The sequence below is a fragment of the Crocodylus porosus genome, unplaced genomic scaffold (assembly GCF_001723895.1).
Source record: "Crocodylus porosus isolate Cpor-Errol unplaced genomic scaffold, CroPor_comp1, whole genome shotgun sequence".
Taxonomy (NCBI): Eukaryota; Metazoa; Chordata; order Crocodylia; family Crocodylidae; genus Crocodylus; species Crocodylus porosus.
Window position 1 is genome coordinate 3,545,204 of NW_017728916.1, and position 22,282 is coordinate 3,567,485.

Sequence of the window (22,282 nt, forward strand, 5' to 3'; positions counted from 1 at the left end):
TGGGCTATTGCCAAGGAAACATATTACATTCTGTTCCTGTCACTTGCCTGAACGCTGCAACGTTCTTCAGTATCTTTCTAAATAAAAAAAGCTATAAACTAAAATGTGCTGGAATCAAGTTTCTTTTTGCTTTGGTTTTAGTATGAGTTTTTCCTGCCTAGGCAGGGAAGAGCCTGGAGGCAAGAGGCCAAGATGAAGCACAAGTTCCTATTGCTTTTCCACAACCCTGTCACCAACACAGACCCAATCTTCCACAGATGGGCCAAGGTGTCACATGTTTTTTGATCGATATGGTATGGAGAATGGATTTAGGTCTAGGATATGCTGTAAACTATCCCTGCAATATACATGCACCACCCTCTTGTCAGCCACAGCCTGCTGAGGGGAGTTTGTCTGCTCTAGAATCAGGTGATGTGATGGAGCTAGGATCTCTCTCCCCACTTCTCCCAAGTTCTCAGCCTGCATCTCTTGGCTTATTTGAAATTACAGGAAGAGAAAGCATTTACTGGACCTGGTGACTGGCATGGCACAACTGTAAGGAAAATGTCTCAATACTCAGCCAGGTAAGACTCGAGGCAATAATGTGCTGAATAATGCCCTTCGGCCCTGCTCTTTGGCACCGGCTGCAGAAAAGATGTTACCAGTGAGATTGTACTGGTCATTAACCTTTGACTGTAAACATGACAACAGTTGACTACAACTCCTAGAGGGTGCTGCAGCCAGAGCCAAGTGCGTTATGATAAGCTAGATACTGTGTAACAAGGTTCCTTGACATCTCTTGCCACATCAGCAAGTGCAGATGCTAGAAACCGTGCCGTATTTTAAATGGAATTTTACAGAAATTGGGATTTGGAGCCACTTAAATATGGTAAAAACTAATGCACTCGACGGTCTCTGCTGTTAGTTATGAAACACTGTGTTTTGCACTTTCCCCACGTTTCATCCTGCTGCGCTGAGGAAGCTCTAATGAGGAAGCAGGAGTTTTTGGCAATCAGCAGGGCCTGGGGTTTGGCAGCCAGGTGTTTCTGCTGAAATGGGAACTGCTAAGGTGAACTGTCGAGCTCAGACTCCAGCCCAAGCACCCCAGGGGCGACAAGGGGGCAGTTCCCAGCTTGCTGGCTGTCTGCATGCTTGGCCTGGCACTAGTGACTTCAGTGCCAGGCCAAGCTGCTCTCACTTCACGGAGGCATCGTGATCCAGGGAACCGAGAAATGTCTCAGGCCTCAGACAAGCCCGGGGACTCCTCCTGCCTCCACCTGCCGGAGGTAACCATGGGCAAGCCCCTTTCTCCCTGCCTGCCTCAGTGTCCCCATCTGTAGAATGGGCACAATAGGCCTCAGGTCGACTGCTGAAACCCCCCCGTAAAAGCTGGGCATCCGCCCGGCCGGCGGGGGATGGGGGTTCGATGACGTCGTGCATGGGCCGATCCACGTCGCCACCGCAAGCCGCGGGAGTCCGGAGGCTGAGGCCGGGCCGGCTATGACATCACCCCGCCGCCAGCGGTGACGTGTGGCGTCACGCTCGAGGCGTGGGGCGTTGCGGAAGTGACGCGCGCGGTGGGTGGGTCCGTCGCGCTGCAAGAGAGAGCGAGGCCGCGTCCCCTTGTCGCCGCCCGGCCGCGCCGCCGCCGCGCTCCTCAGCCATGTCCGGCCCCGGCAGCGGCGGCGAGTTTGGCAACCCGCTGCGCAAGTTCAAGCTGGTCTTCCTGGGCGAGCAGAGCGGTCAGCGCCGGGCCGGGATCGGGGCCGGGGCCGGGGCCGGGCGGGGGGACCCGGGACAGCAGCCCAACCCTCCCCGCCCCGCCCCGCCCCGCCCCTGCTGCGTCTTGCCGGCTGCTGCGCTCCCCAGGCGCCTTCCCTTTCCCCGTCAGCGCCTCGGAGCACTTGGGGCTTCGCTCGCCCCGGGGATCGGCCCCGAGCGGGTGTCGCCGGCCGAGGCCTGGCGCCGTCACGTGGCCTCCCCTGTGGCTGCCGCCTCAATCTCGCACACAAAACACCTGCGTCTGGCGCGTCTGGCAGGGCGGGGAGCGGATGGAGACAGAGGGACTGGCTCTGGTCAGGGTCCTCTTTCCCGTTCCCCTGAGAAGGCCTCCATCAGGGCCGTGCCCCTCGCTCCTGATGCCCCTTTACTCTGGGAGCGTGTGCAAGCCCTTTTGCACCTGGCTCTGCTCTGAGCTTCCACCACACCTGTTGGCAGCAGATACCACGTTTGAATGACAGGCGGGTGGGGGGGAGAAGGACCTCCTCATGGTCATTTTAAACTTGCTGTCCTGCTTTCAGACCCTTTACAGCTGATCGTTTCTGCAGCGTATGAGAGATGTGGAGCCCTGGCTGAGATACCCACTGGTCTCCTGCCCGCCTTGTTCTGTTCTTTCTCCTAAGCAACCCCTTACATTCATAGACTCGTAGATGTTGGGGTCGGAAGGGACCTCAACAGATCATTGAGGCCGACCCCTGCCTAGGTAGGAAAGAGCACTGGGGTCAGATGACCCCAGCCAGATGCCGATCCAGCCTTCTCTTAAAGACCCTGAAGGTAGGGGAGAGCACCACCTCCCTTGGAAGCCCAGTCCAAATTTTGGCCACCCTTACTGCAGAGAAGTTTTTCGTTGGAAAAACATTAGGGAAAAGCTGCCTGGAAGCTCTTGCAATTACTGACAAAGCCTTTCTAAAAACTCTCCTTTTTGTGCTGCCTTTTTGTTGATGGTAGCTCAGTTACAGCCAGGCTGAGGCCAGTGTTTCCTTGAAATCTTTCATTAGTATCCATGGTTGTCTTTACAGACCAGAATGAAAACCCTTTGTGTTCTGTGCGTGTCTAGCACTGTGCAGAATGAGCCCCTTACCAAGATAAGGGGTCTTATGTGCCATAATAATACTGTTAGTTAATAACTTAGGTGGATTTGGTGTTTTTGCCTCTGCAAAACTGATGCATCTTAGGTCCTATCTATACCATAAATATAACTGAGTGAAAGACACTGTTCTGATAAGTCCAGTTAGTATTAAAAGCCTTTGCCAAGTTGTGACCAGGATCTTTATCAAGTCTTTATGTTAGAAACAAACTGATCTTGCCAGATGAAAGACACAACTGGGAAAGTAATTGTAGGATTAAAAGCTTTATTGCCTAGATGAATTATGCTCTGGGACAGGCGTTGTGCAGGCTTATGGTACCACTTGTTGCTCTGCCGCCACTAGAATGTGATAGCATGTATGTTTTCCTTTTGCAGTTGGGAAGACATCCCTCATCACCAGGTTTATGTATGACAGTTTTGACAACACTTATCAGGTGAGTGGGAGCCTGGCAAACATTGGTCTTTACCAAAATTCTTCATTTGGCAAGACTTCTTTCATGAAATGTCAGCTGGGCACATTTTACCCCCTGCCTTCATGTGATGTTGGCTCAACACCATTTAAAGAGTCTGTGATATACTTTCAAGTTGACAAGTAGATTGGTGTGGTGGAGATTGGGTAGCTGGTGGGAGGCAGGAAGAGTGCAGCTATTGTGGATGAATCTTTCTTTGCAGTGGAATTTTCTGTAAATTGGGCAGGCAGTTATATCGGGTGGAGGGCCGCTTACTGAGTTTTGGCAAGCCATCTAGGGCCGCATGACAGGCAGCCGGAGCAGATGTATATTAATTTTGTACATTTTTTTAGGGGCCCTGTGGGCCGGATAGAATAGCTTGGCGGGCCATATCTGGCCCGTGGGCCACATTTTGCCCACCCCTGCCGTAAATGAAGCAACATTAGATTAAATCAGCCCAAAGATCTGGGTTTTGTAATGGGCAAGATGTAAGGTACGAGCCTGGATGATAGGACTAGATGTGTAGCTGGAAAGGGAAGGCCAGGAGGTCTTGCATGGGGTGGGGAGTGGGAGGGATTTGGATAGTGTTGGAGTGATGTTGTAACCATGATGGGCCAGGAAAAATGTGACAGGTAAGGAATTTTGTGGTAGGCATATAGATAAGGTTTTGGGTACCAGTACACTTCCTCCTCCATAATTCATTTGGTCTGTCTCTTTCCCAACTGTACAGTTGGCCCAATAAAAAAGTACCACCTGGATGTAAGGATCTTGAGGACAGACTGAAGTTGCCACTGGGTTAAGGACCCAAGTAATAGTGAAGAAGAGAATATTCAGGGTGACTGAGAGGATGGTTGGAAGAGAGCCCAAGTGGATGAAGGAAAAAAGAATAAGAATTGCTTTTAGCCCAAGTGCCTGGGTAGAAATGTCAAAATGTTAGTTTTGGCAGAAGGATGGGCCCAGAGTGGAGAGGTAGATCTATAAGTTGATAGTATAATGATAGTTGGAAGTTGTTTGGATAATCTCATACAGTAAGAGAGTGTAGAAAGGAAGAAGTCCTTTGAGACCCCAACAGAAAGCTGGGTGGTGGGAGGTATGAGAATCTGCCTAATGAAAATAAAAGGAATGATAAGAGACAGTCTGAGAACTGGGACAGTACAAAAAACTTAGGGAAGCCAAGACATCAAGAAGGATTTTCACTACAAAGGCACTAACCAGGGTTGTTTGCAGCAAAATCTGTCTAAAACCCAGTGGTTACATCTTGTTGAGTCATAACTAGTCTTCATTTCACAGCCTTCTTCTGGATAAAGGAACCTACTTAGGATAAGTGTCTAGGAAATATTAACAGATCTTTTACCTGACAAAGTCAGTCTCTGAATGTCCCCATATGCAGGGGACTTTATACAGTGGCTGTGCCTGGGGGAGAGCGGTATAAGAGGAAAGAATGTTACAAAGCAAGCTGCCTGGGAAGTAGTGCTTCTAACCTGCACTATAGAGGGAGTTGTAGTCTTAGCTTAGAGCTCTTGTTTGTACATTGCCAGGCAAGCCAGGGACTTTATTGCCAAACTTAGGCGTGATTCAGCTTACAGGCATCCACAATCCTTGCATCCAACTCCTCAGTCATATTAACAATCTTTTCTCTGGCCTTGGAGTTATTTCTGCATAAGGAGCCTTTTTTCTCTACAACAAGTCACTCTGGTAAGATGCTTTAATTTTGGGAGAGGAAGTGCTTATGTCATAGTGAAAATGTTGGAACCAAAAGGAGTGTGATGGCATTTGGAGGGTGAAGCCTGAAAAGTGATGCTGGTGGGGTTGGTAATGTTGGCTTGATTTTTTTCCCCAGTAATTGAATTGATGGAAAATGTAGCTGAACAAGTTTGTCATTGGAAATCATAGGTTCCTAAATGGAGATTAGAAGTATAATTGCAGGTTACTAGGTTTTTGTTTTTTTTTCTCCTTTTCAGGCAACCATTGGAATTGATTTTCTGTCAAAAACCATGTATCTAGAAGACCGCACGGTGAGTGAGGAATCGGTGCAAGTGACCTGGCACCTGCAGTCATAGGAGCAGCATTTGCCCAAGTACCAGCTCTGTGCCTGTATTATTTGTCTTACGATGACTGTTTCTTCAGACCCACAACAGTTTTTAATGGGAATTCCCTGACATGGTCATGCTGGGTTGTGTAGAATCCAGTTTCTTGCAGTGCTGGATCAAACCAGTGGTCCAGTCTCCCATCAAAAGCTGTTCATGCAAAATTGGGACAAGCTAACTAATCCATATCCTTGGGGAAAGGGCTGGCTTCTTTATGCATCATAGGCATAACTCTTGTCAGTAGTTGTCAGTAGTTGCAGTTCTGCCTCTGGAACTGATCTAAGTGGTTCTGCTCTGGGAAGTTGTTCAAGATTTTCACAGGTGACAAAGCCACTCCTTTTCAGGGTTAGATACCTTTGTCTGTAATTGGTGTAATACTAGTCTGTCATACTAGCATCATTCCAGTGTACATCTGAATAGAGACAGTCAAGGAAGGAAAGGCTTAGTGATGCAATACAGTTAAGTGTTGGCCTTGAAAGGGGCCCAGGTCTCATTTCATGCTTCTTCCTAGTATCTGCTTTTTGGCTGTGCTTCATGTGAATGCTTAAGAGTGGGTAAGCAGGATAGAACTCCCTTTGGGGCTTGCCTCTGCTGCTTCTGAGTAGTGCAGTGCATTGCTAAACTTCTTGGTTTGTGCAGCACTGGTACAGGTGTCTCTGTGATATTCTCAGCCCAGTGGACCTGGTGTGACCTCAAAGTGAGATGGCTGAGAATTGAAACCCTCCTTTGTCCTCCTGCATGAAGGAGTAAGTGCGTATATCTATCTTGACTATAGTAGCTGTCAGGTTCTTATTTGCTATACTGGCAGCAGTAGGAGAGAGTAGCTAACAGGCATAGGTAACTCTGCTAGGCCTATTTCTGGAGCCAAGTTGGAATAACTGCAAGTGAAAATTTGACCAGTCAATACAGTTTACAGCACCAAGGGCTTTAGAACAATGTTTTTGTTTGTTTGTAGGGTGAGCCTTAACTCTTGTGGCTGTGGAAGACTCTGTACTACACACACAATCAGCAAATCGGAACCTGACCTGTTCTGAGGTCCATTTTGGTAGAGAAGGAAGGGCCCAGGTGTCTTTTCCCTGAGCTGTACTCTTAGCTTTCTCAGCCATGTAAATGGGCCACTGGAGGCCCAGAAAGCCTATTAAGTGGGGACAGAGATCCTGAATGTAGATGAGACTGTGAAGGAAAAATGTCTGCAGTTGGGCTGAAATATCTGGCTGTGTTTGACATAACTCTTCTTACCAGGCCCTGGAAAATCTGGTACCACCTATAGCTGAGCCAAGGCTCTGACTGTTATGCTTGGAGCGAACCATGACATGGCTTTGCTTGCAGATTGATCTGCCATATGGTATTGATTTCCTGGTCTTTTTTTTTATCTTCCCTTCAGGCTGCCCATGGGCCAGGTCTATGAGCTGTAAATTGGCTTGCCTGTACTAGCCAGTAGAAAAAATAAAACTGTCTGGAGAGGCCGATACCTGCACTTATCATTCACAGAACTAACTGTGTAGTGCAGTTCGTAACTGGTTGCTTGCTGGGAGATGCAGCAACAAGTGAAATGGAGTTTTGAGGAACCCTGTTTGCCTATCCCTTTAATGAGTGCCTGTCACTGGGAGACAAGGCTATATGTCACAGGCATGATCGCAGGCTGGGACACTGGAGGATACTTTCTTCCCCTGCTTCAGTACTTTTCCCTGAGAGGCTGGACTCAAGTGTAAGATAAGCCTGTTTGGAGGTGTTCATTGTCCTAGCTTGTTACCAGATACCTTCACTGGTATTTGGGCTGGGGGCTCGAATATCGTGCTTTGGCACTTTGTAGCAGGCTCCATGCTGAATTAGTCTGTAGCAGGTTGCACTAATCCTGAAGTATTAGATGTGACTTCATACAGCTGTATGTGGGCAGCAGCAGGTATTGTTCTCTATCTCAGCCTGGAGCCCTGACTTGTTAGGATGCACTGAAGTAGATAGGCATATGTGGTTAGAAGAGCTGTGCATGTTTGTGAGACAGAACAGGCTTGTGTGGAGGTGGAAGATGAGGCTTGCTGCTGTGTTGGGCTAGACTTCCTGCAAGGCTGGGATAGAGGGGGATCTTTTGGCTTTTTCACATTTTTTATTCCATTTTAACTTTCTTTTGCATTGACATTTGTTCATTTATTTATTTTGCTTTGCAAATTTTATTTTTTTTCTAATTTCACTTGGGTTTTGGTTTTGTTCTGTTTCCGTTTTCCCATTCCCTTTCCCTCTTCCTCCATGCTTTTCCATTTCCCAGATCAGGCTGCAGCTGTGGGACACAGCCGGCCAGGAGAGGTTCCGCAGCCTCATTCCCAGCTACATCCGTGATTCTGCTGTTGCTGTCATTGTCTTTGACATTACAAGTACGTACAGAGCCTGACCCCCAGTAGGGGCCCTCCTTCAAACAAGTACCCTTTAACTGTGTAAGGCATAGCTAAACTTTTGGAAACGTCTGGCTTCCAAGAGAGCTTGGATAGACTCACAGCTAGAGGCCTGCAGATATTTTGTGGTTGAAGCTGCTGTCACTGCGGAGTGGTAGCCCAAGTCTCTTTATCTATCTCTGTCTGGGCTGCATGGGGAATTCCAAATGCCTTCCTCCTCAGAACTCAAACCTTAAAGGTGATTTGCAAAGGCTGAAATGACTTATACCCTCTTCTTTTTCTCTGGTATAAATAAGCTTGTTTCCTCTTCTGTTTCATTTTGTATTAGAAATATAGGCTTTCTGTGTGCTGGACATTTGAAGAGCTAGTAGGAATAATGACAGATACTCAGGTGGTTAGACGTGACAGTATATCCGTCCATATCGTATCAGCACTGATAAAAGGAAAATTGACATCAGTGGTTATCAGCTTTTTTTGGTCAATGTGGCTGATGTTACCAATAAAAGCCACATGTGAAGCCACAGCATGCACATAGCCATGAAAGCAGCTCAGCCTTTTTCGTACACACAGGCATGAAAGCAGCTCAACCTTTTTCGTACCAGGACTCATTTGTAAACGTCAGTGGCCAGCCCTGACCCAGTGCACCTCACTCCTGACCCACTGCTCCCTGCTCCACAGTGTGTGGGGTGGGAGAGTGTGTGAGGAGCAGGGGTGGCCCCAGGCAGGCTGGAACTCAGCCTGCAAGGAAAAAGCCATGGTTTCCCAAATTTTTCTCCTTTAAAGGAGAATCCATTTTTAAAGTTTGTTGATCTATTTTAAAGTTGGTTTGCCACCCTTTCATATATTCTCATGACCCATGGGCTGAGAAATGCTGATCTATAGGGTAGCCAAAAGAGTAGAATAATGTCCACACAGAGGGGTTATAGAGATAGTACAATGCCATGAAGAAAAAGCCCAAATAAAAACAAAGCAGTAGAATTTTTCTTTTGCATGTTATTTTTTAAATTGGAGGGGGTGGTACAGTGTTCTGAGAAGCTGGGCCAGTGGAATGTTAACACATATCCTTTTATTTGATTCCACCTCTGAGTTTCTAGTGGTTGAACGGCCTTTAAAGTCCCAAGCATGCTCTGCTTTGGAATGTGTCTCTAAGGCTCCATTCAGGAAGGGCAGTGTGGTATGGTACAAAATACAATTCAAGTGTCATAGAGCATCATGCATAGCTTTTGGAGGATTTTTAGCATAGAGGGGAATATATACTGGGAACAGGTGTATCTGTGTTTGAGTGACAGAGTGCACAGTCTGCAGTGGCACTTTTCTTCTCCTCTGTACCCTTCTGGGGATCAGTACTTTCAGGGGCAAAACATGCTATTCAGCTTGTTCTTTGCACATGGGAATTGCATGCAGACTCCGAGCCATACCTGTCTGGCCTTGGGATAAAAGGTTAACCTTGCGCAGCCCTGATCACAATGGAAGGTGAGTGGTGGTGGTGGTGAAGGCCACATATCTGTTTATCTGTCTTTCCCCCACATACATATAGAACTTAAGTGTATTTTCATTCCACACTAGTATCATGTTCAGTTGATCCAGTCACCTTAGACCATCTTTGGTAAGTCAAGAGTGACAGCTGGATTTTGTGGATCTCAACCAGGTCAATTTCCTGCATAACAGGACTTCCTCCTGAAGTCTTAGCCTGCTTTAGTACACTAAAATAAAGCTGTGTGTACCACAGTCTACACTGGGTGGGAGCAAGGCCTGAACAAGGATCTTCTCTTTTGGATCAAGAAGGAGGATGTTTGACAACACCTTTAGAAAAGTGTCCTGCCTGGGTTTTTGTGGTACTTCTTCTGCCCAGAAGTGGCTGAGCATCAGATTTCACTTTTGGAAACTAATACAGTATTGCAACTCAATTTTTTCCTCCTTTTTTTTAATCAGGGTTGTTTTTCTTTTGATGTGGTTGATCACCCTTGGCTCAGTATTGGTGCATTCTTATACTTGCCCAGACTTTCATTGTCTGGAAAATGTCTGCCTGTTAGTTCACTGGTTACCATTTTTTATAAGCAGTGATGAGACTTCAGTAGAACAGGATCTCTGCTGTACCAGCCTGTGCCTTCTGCTTTCTATTCAATGGTGCAGTCTTTTGGTATACTTTTGGGTCAGAGGCTGGAGTTTGGAACATTTTAAACGCCTTTTTGGTTAGGCATTTATAGTGAATGGGAGTTGGTTAGCAGCTGCTCCTTGTGGTCCACCATAGAGACTCATTGTGAAAATAGGGAGTAGGAGCTCAAAATTATTGTTAGAAACCTGCAGCACCAGCTCTATTGTTCTTTGTAGCGAAGGACCGGGGATTCAGTTTTCTGGATTTTCTTTGGCATTGTGGGGAACTGACCACACTAGCAAAAAACACAAAAGGGGAGAATACTTCATCTGAGAGCTAATCACTTCAGGTTAGACCTGGGTTCCTCAAGCCATAGGACCGAGTAGATTCTAATACTGGTACTGTGTTAGTCAGAATTTGCTTATGGCAGGAAGTTTCAAAGGAAGTGTTCTGCTAAAGCATCTACTTAAGAACAAGTCTCTTTCTTAAAAGGAAATGACCAATCTGCCCTGGGACTTCTTTTGTAAATTGCCTTTTTAACTTGTAGCCGGTGTAGCTACTACATTGATAGGTGTTTCAGCCATAGAAAACCATTGTCCCATATTGCTGAATTGTCCATATAGCCTTTGTGAGCCTACACAACCAGATCAGTAAGTCTAATTGTAGCCTTTCCAGAAGTATCTTCCCTGACAGCAAATGGGATTGCTGGTAATGCCAATATTAGCATTTTCTTCCCTTCAGCCTATTTAACAGTGCCCATGCTGCAAAGAACTAATTTGCAGCTCTTGTGAGGGGAAACAGGCTGTTGGGTGTGAAGCTACTGAAAGCTCTTATCCAGGACTGGCTACTGTAATGCCTGGATCCCTTGTTTGACAACTGCCATTTCATACCAATAGGTCTTGGTCTGTTAGGTATAATGACTTGGTTCTTTGACATCTACCAAAGAACCTCCTGGGGTTGCGAGGGAGGGGAAAGTCCCTTGATATGTTCTGGTGTCTCTGGCTTCCTTTCTACTTGGGGTGTTCTGACAGAGTAAGTATGGCTTCTCTGTTAGAGACTAAGCTACCCTCCTCTTACCCAGCAATTGATGCTTGTTTCTGCCTTTCATGCCTTCTGGGAAGGGAGCATCAAATGCCTTCCGTAGGCTAGAGTTCACAGCAGGTGCTTTTGTCCATGCTGAAACCTCTTGACCAAGTTGATGACTGGTTTCATCTTGCACAAAAGCTCCAGTTGTCCTTTTGTGGGTATTCGATGCTGAGGAGAATTGGGATGCCATTTCACTACCTTGTCCCTTCACTGAGAATGAACATGACTTGCACAGAGGGCTCAAATCTGAGATTCTGTCTCTCTAGGCTAGGGGTGTTGTGGAAGCAGCATATACAGCCCTGGGAGGGGGGAGGCCAACTGTGGCTTGCTTTTACTACCTCCGAGCGTTAAACAGCACTGGCTACCATGGGTGGTTACCACAATGCAGAGCTCATTGGAGTGAGGGACCTATGCAGGGCTTCCAGGAAGACTGGGGGGTGGGGAATTACAAGGTGTCTGCCTACTCTCTGGGGAAGACTGAGGAACTAGAGTTTCACTGCTTTGTGGGTATATGGGGGCTGGTTGGCGAGGCCAGGCTTCAGTCCTCAGGCTGAGCTGTGATCGGTTCATTTTAGCAAATAGCCTTTTCTCTAAAGGACAGTTTCCTCCTTTCTTTTCTTTCTCTTGCTGTCTGCTCTCCCTGGCCTGGTACCAGCAGGTTCGGCTGCAGCTTTGGGACACAGCAGGGCAGGAGCGGTTCCGCAGCCTCATTCCCAGCTACATCCGCGACTCCACCATTGCTGTGGTAGTCTATGACATTACAAGTGAGTGATGCTTTGGTGTCTTGTGTTTGAAATACTGCGCTTGAGAGGGGCTATTACATAGTGGCTGTGAGTATTTATAGAAAGATAGTTAACATTAGAAACAATTAGAACTGTTCCCTTTTTTGTGCAGTGTTGGGATTGCGCCACAATATGTGGGCACAGCCGTGCTAGCTTTATTATAGTCTTTTCTGGAAGCTTCATTCCCTGTATGTGAAAGAAGTTTGTTGTCCTCCTCATGGTTCATCTTCTCCTCTGCCCCCAGACCTGAACTCCTTCCAGCAAACCTCCAAGTGGATTGATGATGTTCGAACAGAGAGAGGAAGTGATGTCATCATCATGTTGGTGGGGAATAAAACTGATCTGGCAGACAAGAGGTAATGGAGGGGTATTGGTGACCTCCCCAGTCTGACCAGCAGGTGCTGGGAAACTGGCTGGCTGGCCTTTTAAAAGGAACTGTAATTGCAAGGAGCTTATAAAGGCTCAACTAGCCTACAGTGTTTAGCTGAAATTCCCATTGTACTTGGCATTTAATTTCAGCATTTATAACATGCAGTAAACTTCTTCGGTGAATAATTTTTACAGATTACAATAATAGTCTTCCTTTAATGCAACAATGTTCTGTCTTCCCTTTCACAGTTTGGTGCCAAGTACTGTTTTGAGAGGCAAGGACTTTAAAAAACAAAAAAGTAGCCTTGCATAAGTCAGGAAATTATTAATCCTAGTGTCCAGTGCAGATAACTAGATTCTTGTTGTAAGCAAGCACCCATGATTAGCACCAGACATAAGGACGTTTTATAACAAGTCTGCCTCAAAACATCATTCCCCCTGTATTAAATGAGCACAGAACATTGCAGCGTTGTGGCTGCTCTCAGCAGAAGCAGAGCAGGTCAGACTTAGCTGTCCAAAACGAGGTTGTGAAAAACTAGACTCGGATGTGATTGGGTTTAATCTGAACTACTATTGGCAAGTTAAGGCATTCTGGTTTTTGAAGATTATTTTAAACCTGGGGGTGTTGTTTCAACATCTGAAAGAGGAGCTTTCTAGGTAACCAGAGATTTGTAATTGTGATTTTTTTTTTTTAAAATATCACATTAGTGTCCTTAATTTCAGATAAACGAAGCTAGTATGATATAATATGATATAGATTTATTGTATTGTGTAATGAACATATACATGTTTTTACAGAGAATTGATTCATTATTTCAAAGTGCATTGAGATTTGAATGGCACCTGCATACCACAGTGGTGGCTGTACAAGTAATATAGATGGATGCAGATGGCTGATGCGTCTGTTTCATGGTGTGTAACCTCACCAACAGTTAGAATATCAAATGCTAGACACTGTTGCACTTGGCTAGTCTGCACCATACTCTTCAAACTCCTCAGCACAAACTTATTTGAAAAAACTCCAATTAAAAACACTACCCTTAATAAAAACCTGCTACAAATTAGACCTTATTAAAATGAAGCTATTTTGGGGGTTTTGGTGTAAAACTTCTCACATGTCTGAAGTGGGAAAACACTTGGACCTTGCAGAGCTGAATACAGTTTTGCCAAACTAAAACCCTCTGCCTCAGGCTGCGCACAATGCACTTTTGTTTGACAGGTAACCTTCAAGCTGTGAGCTTTGTAAAACAGAACTTATTCAACTACATTTTTTGCTCTAGCCTCTGAAGGTTCACTCTGTTTTGACCATAACAAAATGTCTTGCCTATTCAACTGTCAGGTACTTCTGATATTTTTAATTTTTTTGTTTTAACTGTTCCATGAAGCATAGCAATCTCTGTGGAATATTACAGTGTATATTCTCTCCATTCCTTGTCCTTCTGGTGTTGCCTGACTGGCCACCTAACATTATAGTTAGGCACTTTGACTATGTATATTGCTGCCAGGAGGCCTCTGTTTACCTTTACCAGTTCCCATCTACAAGGGTGAATATCCCATGCTGTTTTCAGCTTTCATAGGTGCCCTATGAAAAGAGCATGCAGTTTTGTTAAATCATCTGGCAGTAAGTAAACTGAGGCAAGACTACTACTTGACATGCCACCTTAGGACTTTACATTGGCCGTGTGTACAGTTAGCTTTCCTTTATTTGTTAGACCAATCTCAGTATTGACTTTATGATGGCATTCCTAGCCACTGTAAATAGCTTTGTACTACACTTTCCAGGAACACTAGACATATATCTTAGCTAGGTAGAGCTTCAGAAATCTGGTGGTGGGGGTGGTAATAAATGTATATCAGATGGTCTGGGTTGAGGAATCTGGCTGATGAGGATTCAAATCAGTCTTGCCCTGAAATCACACAATGAAGATGGGTCGACAAGTTCTAAGAATTATTTTCTTCCTACAATAACATCAACTAAGCAGTTACTGTCACATGTACTTCCCAGGAGTGGGAAATCATTCTGGCCTCTTGTTTAGGAGCAGTCAGGCAAGCTGACTTCAGATCTTGGGATTTCCTAACTTTTATCAAGCAGCTCTTAGAACATGCCATTCTTATGCCCCTCCAGCACTGGGAAATCCTGTGCAGACCTCTCCAGTATTTCTGATAGGACAGGAGTGGAAGACACTCCATGTGGGGCAGCTTATGTCTATTCGTATGCCTAACAGAAACACAGAGACTTCACTCTGCTTGCAAAGTTCCTATAATAGGAGTGCATGCGATATTAGGAATTCTCAGCCAGTTAAACTAGATGGTGCAGAAGATTTGGGGGGAGGGCTGAGCTAGCAAATACTATACGATGTGAACTCTAGAAAGGCAAGATCCTTTAATGTAGGCTAGCTCAAATCCCATGCTTTGAAATTCTAACGTGGACAAAGTCCTAGTGTCAGTTTTGATCCTGGCATGCCGGGTGGGACTTGAAAAGCCCCTTAGGAAATCCCTAGCCCTTTGGGAAGAGCTGTCTACCATGTTGTAGTTTCAGACATTTTTGGAGATTGGAACCATTTATTTACTTCATCTTATTTTGAATGGCCTATGTGTTTTCCTTCCTGGTGAATGTTGTTTCAGTTGTTGGGTAGTTTTCTTGCGTTTTTTTTTTCATACCATTTTCTGTCTAGTTCTCTTTCCTTTATTTTGGTTTTTCTTTTCTGTGATTTGTTCTCATTACTGTAGACAGGTTTCTGTAGAGGAGGGCGAGAGAAAAGCCCAAGGACTGAATGTGATGTGTATTGAAACCAGTGCTAAAGCAGGATATAATATGAAACAGGTATGTACAGGATATTGGTCAGAGATGCTCTTGCAGGTGCTTGGCTTGCAAACAACAGCTTATTTGCTGCTGAATTTCTGTCCCTGCTGGAGCTTTTCTGTGACCTTTCTGTCATCTGAAGGAGTTTCTTTCTGTAGTTTTGGGGACCTGCTTCTTTACATGGCTGCACACCATTCCAGTTTTGTGCGGTTTAATGGGGCCCTTTTTCCCACTGTGAGGATGCTGTGAATGAGACCTAAATGTCATAACTCATCCATATGGATTATGACTACCATTATATTTCCTGAGCTGCTCATTTGAGGTTGTTTCTTTCTTAGATGGAGTATACAGAGGAAGCTGATGGTGGGAGGGTCTTAAAGATTCAGAGGCTATGGGGTTTCCTTTTGTGTATTGTGTTGTGTTCCATGACATAGCAAAAGAGGGCACCTCCAGTGAAGTGCTACTGTCTTTAATGCCCATCTTCTCTTTTCCCCTTTCTGTCTTCTCTTCTCCCCTTGTCTGTACTTATCCAGGCAAATCACCACGGAAGAAGGTGAGCAGAGAGCCAAAGAATTGAATGTGATGTTTATCGAGACCAGTGCAAAAACTGGCTACAATGTGAAACAGGTAGATCAGCACTGTGTGCAAACCTTATGATTTTCAGTGCTCTCTGTTGCTGTGTGGGCTTGCTGTGTTAAATATTTAGTCCCTGTTTCTGCTTCTGCCTCTTTGCTTCTGATCCTTTTAAGTTCTCTGTGTGGCCTGTACATGTCCATTAATTAAAGGAGACTTTGTGTCCTGCTGAACTAAGGAGAAAATGCTAAATGGGCACCAATAAGGTTAAACCTAAAATTGAATGTACCCCAAAACAGTTTCTAATCTGAGGGGAAAGAATCTAAAAGTAGTGTGGTGAGGGATAGGAACAGTGGTACTCCTTCACTGTGCCCTGCTAATAGTGGGTGCTGTCTTTATGTGATAGCAGTTAGAGGACCCTCTTTCTAGAGTACACTCTTACCAGGCAGTGCTGGTTGTACACAATGACATGTCAAGTGCATGACAGAACTTACTAAATAAGGCTGCTATGTTCCCCTCAGATCCCTGCAATTCTCTTCCATAGTCATCTTTTCCCAGGCAGTGATTGTTTCTGCAGGGATGGAACTCGACCTGGCTCCATGCTTACTTGTAAATGTAGCAGCAATATCCTTGCTATCAGGAAAGCTCTCATTTATGACCTGCACTGTTAACAGCTTGCTGCAAAGAAGCTGGATGGAGCGAACCCCCCTTTAGATTTGGTGACTTTTCAAACAGTAATTTTGTTTTCTCCTTTAGCTATATCACTGTCTGCTGGTTAAACTATGGGGTCTTGACCTGCTTTTAGTTGTACTGCTTTACTTGCCTACCACAAACTTGTCATACCTGAGTTGTGCTTCTCTATTGCTGCCTGTTCAAGTCCTGCTTTGTTCATCCTAGGATCACTTGCCCTCTTGCATTGAGGGAGTATTCATAATTAGAAAAAAATTATGGACTCAGGGAAAAAGCTGTCAGCACCACATTAGTGCATGTGCCATCATTATGACACTCCCAGAAAAGTGGGGTGTAGAGAAGACAGAAAAGAGACTGACTCCTAGCTCAAAAGTAGGGGAGGATCACTCAGCTAACTTCTGAAGTACAATAAGAACTGACTGGATTTCCAGCCTCCTTTCTCCTGCCCACTTGTGGCTTCTATCACCATAACATTCAAGCACAAGGTAGGGTCCCCTCATCCAAGCACAAGTAGGGTCTCAGGGTCCCCTCCCACTCAAGTTAAAATTGATTTGATCATCTATTAGATAAAAGCACCAAAAATCCCCTCTTAAGTGCCCAACCTGTACAGACTTCGGGCAAGCTGGGTTCAGCTAAAGTGCTGCCTTTTCTGGGCGTGCACTGGGCTTGGTCCAGAAATGCGCTGAGTTTAAAGGATGAAGTGCTGTTTTGGGGTTTTCTTTTGTTTTGTTTCAATATCTGCAAGCAGCCATAGAGTTCCTTCTCCCACCTTGCAATACAACAAGATTATTCCTCTGATTCAGCCTTTTCCTCAAAGAGGTTGCCATTGTTGCTGGGATCTTGGTGTTCCTGATGTGATGGTCCTGCTTCTGGTGGGCCTTATCTCATTTTCCTTGCTTATGGTTAGTTGCACTTGCTTACCTTCTCCTTTTAGTTTGGTAGCATGATCCATGTGAGAGTCAGTGTTCCCTTACCTGGTTCAAACTCCTTGTGTGGCAGGCTGCACCGAGGGTGGCACTGCTTTGTTGATGTCAGCAGGAGGAACTCTGAACAGTGATTGGGAAACCAAGCAAAAACATGTATCCTGCACTTTTTGCAGGGGGTATTGAGAAACAAGCTTCCTGGATTTTTCTTTCTATCTTCATTCAAAGTCCAGAGGAGCTAAATGCAGCATGTTCAAGTTGGGGTTTCCACTTCTGTTTCACTATTTTAGAGGTAGTTTTTACCATAGAGGCTAGATCTCTAGATCAGGGTGCAACAGACCTTAAATTAGGTTAATGGTAGCTGTGACTTTAACTAAAGGTACTAAACAGCGCCATGTGACACTGAGAAGGTAAGAAAGAACTTTTTGCCAAGTGGCTCTTAATTATTTGTGTGTGCTGTCATGTAGTGGAGTATATGGAGCACTGGTATAGTACAGTTAAAGAAATAGCATTTATACTAAATTTGTGCTGCAGATGCATGCTTTATAGATACTGGGTAGACTGTTAAATGCTAGTCCAATCTTATGAAATCTAGTGGTAAAGTCCTTGGGGATAAGGTTTGCACAGTGTTTTTTATTCACTGCATAGCTAGCCAAACGCCCATGTAAACCTCTTACAAAACCTTGGTTTTTCATCAGCAGCTGTAGAGAGAAATGTGGGGCTTAATCATTAATTACTTCTGACAAGTTGTCAGTTCACATGTTGCTGTCTTCCAGCTTTTCCGCCGTGTGGCTGCTGCCTTACCTGGGATGGACAGCACACCGGAAAAGAGCAAAGAAGACAGTATCCTTGCTTGCTACTTGGTAACTTTCTCTCTCTTAGCGTGATGCTTTCCTGCATGTATAAATTGAGCACCTGTAGCCAGATCTTTTGGCCATTTCTGGCACTGGAACACTGTAGTGCTTATTTGTAACTTGGTGTGATATTTCAGAACAACATGGTCTATTTCTCTTTCTTTGCTTTGCCTGAGGCTGTCCCACATACACAACAGATACCTAGAGACTGGCCTGTTCCCCATAAAGTTCTTGGTGAACTTTGTCCCCTAGTGTTATTGTGTGATGTCTGCTTCACAAGCATACCTTCACTGCTCATGCAGGGGGGCTGAGATTCTCTGGAATTATAGGAGAGGGAATTGCCAAGTGGGTCTAAACTAGAGCCCATTAGCCTCATATGGTAAATGACTGGTTTGAACAAAGAGGTGGGAGCAGAATCATAGTTTGTTTTGCAGACAACTAACTATGTAGTCACCTTACTCCTAGTAGTAGCTTCCTGTGCAAACACATCTGGTAACAGAGCATGAGGTAGACTGGAAGCAGGCTGTCCCCAGGAAGTATGCATGGTAGGGTGACTATCAAGTAGTGCTTGATAGTAGCAAAACTAGGTTAAATTAACAGTAAAAATGTATAGATGAGCTACAGCATGCTATCAACTAAGTGCTGGCTGCGCTAGGTGGGGAGTTTGTGGTATGTTGGACAAGGCCTGTATAGCAACAGTATAGGATGGCGGTCATAAGATTTGTGGCTGCTGCTTCAGTATCACTTCCCTGCTTTGACTATTGTAGAGTTGGTAACTCTCTGCTAGCTCCACCAACTACTACCTTTTGATTCTGGAAACTTCTTTAAAATACCTTAAACCTCATGAGGCTTGCCTTGAAGCCTGTACCAAGCCACCTAAGTAGCTGTAGTTGGTGCTGTTCTTAAAACCACAAGTCTCCAGCCCTGGGCTTGTTTGCTTCAGGCAGTTTCTCAGCCTTTTTAGGCTCAAGGCACCCCTTGAGCTCTTAGTTTTTACTTGTTTTTATGAAAGAAAAAAATAATAGAAAATACAGAAAAAATAATAGAACAATTCTTTTGTTACAGAGAGCTCAGAAAGACCACAACAGGGCAGAATATTTTTAACACTATGGATTCATGTTTAAAATCTCTGGGCTTATGTGAATGTGAATCGTGTGCACACATAACAGTGCTAACATTACATGGCAGCCTGCATCACCCTTGAAAGGCGCACCCTAGTGTGCCACAGCACTGTTCTTGAGAATCATTGGCCTAAGGTCTGCAAGGCCCCACTGTTCTAGAGAGGCTGGAGATTTATAATAGTTTACCCATTTCATGTCTGTGCTGCTTTCACTATTCCAGATGGTTTCCTTAATTCATCATCTCCAGTGATCGACATCAAACTAGAGAAGCCTCCTGAGCAGCCAGTAACGGAGAGTAGCTGCTCCTGCTAAAGTGCCCATTGTGTAGCAGCACTTTCCCCAGTTGGCCAGTCTCACTGAAGAGCATCACTTCTCATTGGCTAGGCAAACCAACTTTCTGTGGGCTAAAAAAATCTACTAAGCAAGCGAACTCCCTGTTTGCTGGTGGGGAGCAGCCCTGGCCGCCCCTCTTACTGCATGGTATGAGCCCTGAACTCAGAATGAGTGTCCTGTCCTTCTTTAGTTGTTGCACTTTGGCACCGTGGTGCCCTTTACTCTGTTCCCCACCTTGGGCCTATCTGCTCAGATGTATCTTCTTCCTGCAAATGCAACGGGAAAGCCGTCAAGTTAGGGAAAACAAAAATACAGCTGGAGGTGGGCTCTCCACCTTTCTAATTGCCTTGCATCTCAACCGGTTTCCCTTCCACTCCAGTAGTGTTTTTTTTTTTTCCATCCAGCTTCCCTACTTCCTTTTTAGAAGCTGCTCCTCTAAAACTAGTCACAATTGGACTTGGCCTTGCCTGTTTGGACAGTGGGGGGTGATCTGTTTCCATGTCTTGCTTCCTGAAGGGTGCACACATTAACAACTCCCGTTTCTTTCTCCCCCTCCAGTGGATGGTCACATCTAACTCCTGCTCCCTCATCCTTGCAGTTTGGGAGAAGGAACTTCTCTACCTTGCTGTTCTACCCATTGGTGTGAGTGTAAGCATGGGGCAGTCCTTTCCCAAACCGTTCCAGCACAAGCCATTTATCTTGCTGCTGGCTTTGCCCTCTAGGTGGGAAGAATGCCCTGAGATTGCTACGTTGGGGCAGATTCTTCACCTGTCCTTTCCCTGGAGAAAGTTAGTGCTCAATGGATGCTGCCAGTTGGATGTGGAAGAGGAAGGTAGGCTGGTTTGGTGCAGTATGAAATCTCTTGGGGAGTTGGGTCCAGTCTGTTTTTGACAATCTGGGCTCTATCTGCTGATGGCAGGTAAAGATAGAGTTGCCTAGAATTCATCACAGAAATGTCAGGATTTGGCTGGGGAGTCCCATGGCCATTCTTTTCTTTTGCTTTTCTGTCCTTTCTGTTTTCTCCTCCACCTTCCATCTGCAGACAGACTGGGGAACTGCTCCTGTGGAACATGCAAATGCTCTTCTCTTTATTAGGCAGACTAGGATACAAGCTTCACAGTTGGAAGGAAGTGGGGGGTGGAAATGGAGCTTGCAGTGCACAGGTGGCTCAGTACCAGTGGTACCAGACCATATGCTAGAAGTATTGCTGTAGGCTCTTCATGGGATTGAATGCAAGAGATTACCTTTATTCTTGATTATCCAGCCTGTTGTCTGTGGAATGGGATGTGTCTCCCCTCTGCCTGCCTTTTGTCTTTAGTGGGGAATCTCCCTGCCCCTCTGTGTAATGGGGATGATGTTGGGCCATAACATTGTGGGAGCAGTAGAATATGAGAGTTCACTTCAGAAAAGTGGAAAGTAGGATTCAAGCAGGCTGCTGTTAATTGGGTGGAGGCCTTGCTGCCTGGTTGCTTCTGTGCCACATGCTAGATGTGAGAGTACATGTCCCTTTTCCAGCTGTCTTAAAGGGGATTTTGTAAGTGACCTGTCTCTGTCCATATCCACATCTCTGCAGTGCTGAGTTCTGTCCATTGGCAGGAGAAGGAAAAAAGAGTGAGATAGTAGTAGAGTCCTCTTAGAGTCTGTAGTTGTCCATGTGGCCTATGCATTGTTGACAGAGTAGATCTTGAGGGAAAGGGAGCGACTGTGCTGGAACGGGTGAGGGCAGGGGACTATAGCTTGAGGCAGGTTAAATGAATTCCCCCTACCACCACCTTTGCCTTCTTGGTCACTGACCTGGCTCTCTGCACTTTGGAACCTGCTGGCTTGTGCCTGGTGAGGGGCGGACTGGTACTCTTTATCTGCATGACCTAACCTTAACCCTGGCCACCCTGGAATTCCCAGGAGTGGGAGCTTTCAGCTAATGACATTGGGGCTGCTTCTGTCTAGGCTAGGTGGACTTGATGACTGCAGCACCTACCAGGCTTTCACCTCTTAGTCACTGAAGTAGTGAATCTTGGGCAGCATTTGGCCTATACTCTCCACGTATGCTGACCTGCAGGGGGAAGCTGGGATGTTATGTTGTTTCTCCTTCTTATTCTGGAGTGTGCCCCCTTTCTTACCAAAACCTCAAATGGCCTAGTCCAAGCCCATTGACCCTAACGCCCGTGTGAAGTCCTGTTCCATTGTGTGTATGTGCTCCCTGTTGTGTGGGAATTGCTGATGTTTTGTCAGTGTGTCTATGTCTGCAGTAGAACAGGTTCCTCTGTCCCCTTCTCACAGTCAGATAGGCCCTGCCTCTGCTGTCATGTTGTTCTCAAGTCACTGGACTTTTTTTTTTTTTTGCGGGGGTGGGGGAGGAGAGGAGGGGGGAGGAAAGCAGGAAAATAAGTAAGGGGAGGGGAAATCTAGTGAAATTAAATAGTTCACCTTCCACTGTCTTCTCTATGGATGTGTATAATATTGAGTGTGTGTCTCTGGCCCTGCTGTCTCCTAGCTGTTAGCCAAGTAAGTGTGACTATTATGAAAATCTACCGTCTGACCACAGCTGTGTATCACACTAAATAAAATTATTTCACCAACATCATCTCTGTGCTTCTTTACAGGATGAGGGGTTTGCTATACCTGTTTCCCTTGCTCCCAGCTTCCTTGCTATCTTCAGGGACCACAGCAAGTTTATCTGTGGAAGAAAGAAACATTTTTTGTCCCTTCCACCTAGACACCAGGGAGAAGCCCCTCTTATGAGAAAATTATTTTGGCACACATTTGAGAATATTTGAGAAAATTATTCTGGCACACATCCACGAGGGGCCTGCAGGGGACTGCATGCTTAGGGGCGACCAACATGGGTTCATCAGTGGCAGGTCCTGTTAGACCAACCTGGTGGC

General features: G+C 45.6%; 1 protein-coding gene and 1 long non-coding RNA gene across 9 annotated transcripts; one reads left to right on the plus strand and one right to left on the minus strand.

The window, feature by feature from the left end:
- The first annotated feature begins 1,533 nt into the window (after positions 1-1,533).
- Positions 1,534-21,978, plus strand: RAB41 (RAB41, member RAS oncogene family). 8 transcript variants are annotated; one of them, XR_002101338.1, is made up of 8 exons: positions 1,543-1,721; positions 3,221-3,279; positions 5,256-5,309; positions 11,605-11,713; positions 11,976-12,087; positions 14,831-14,924; positions 15,437-15,530; positions 17,866-17,925. XR_002101338.1 is itself a non-coding variant. In XM_019536248.1 (8 exons), exons 1-8 carry the CDS (start codon positions 1,643-1,645, stop codon positions 19,374-19,376), a joined length of 636 nt encoding a protein of 211 aa, XP_019391793.1. In that variant the 5' UTR covers positions 1,545-1,642; the 3' UTR covers positions 19,377-21,978. The 8 variants fall into 8 exon arrangements, 7 of the variants coding, with proteins under 7 accessions (XP_019391797.1, XP_019391794.1, XP_019391795.1 ...); XM_019536248.1 differs by lacking the exons at positions 11,605-11,713; positions 14,831-14,924 and adding exons at positions 7,645-7,750; positions 19,312-21,978 and having other exon boundaries at positions 1,545-1,721; positions 17,866-17,932; XM_019536247.1 differs by lacking the exon at positions 14,831-14,924 and adding an exon at positions 19,312-21,978 and having other exon boundaries at positions 1,547-1,721; positions 17,866-17,932.
- On the minus strand, positions 13,849-17,499 carry LOC109310897. The gene is made up of 2 exons (XR_002101339.1): positions 17,088-17,499; positions 13,849-14,838 (listed from the first exon to the last, which is right to left on the minus strand). It is a non-coding gene; the product is annotated as an uncharacterized LOC109310897 (long non-coding RNA).
- Positions 21,979-22,282: the final 304 nt, after the last annotated feature.

What these genes read in the sequence shown, in the direction of transcription:
- RAB41 (XM_019536252.1), top strand. Translation starts at nt 1,643, where the DNA reads ATGTCCGGCCCCGGCAGCGGCGGCGAGTTTGGCAACCCGCTGCGCAAG. An exon ending in TGTATCTAGAAGACCGCACG is followed by an intron (nt 5,310 to 11,604) that starts GTGAGTGAGGAA and finishes GCCTGGTACCAG; the next exon opens with CAGGTTCGGCTGCAGCTTTG. An exon ending in ACTGATCTGGCAGACAAGAG is followed by an intron (nt 12,088 to 14,830) that starts GTAATGGAGGGG and finishes TCATTACTGTAG; the next exon opens with ACAGGTTTCTGTAGAGGAGG.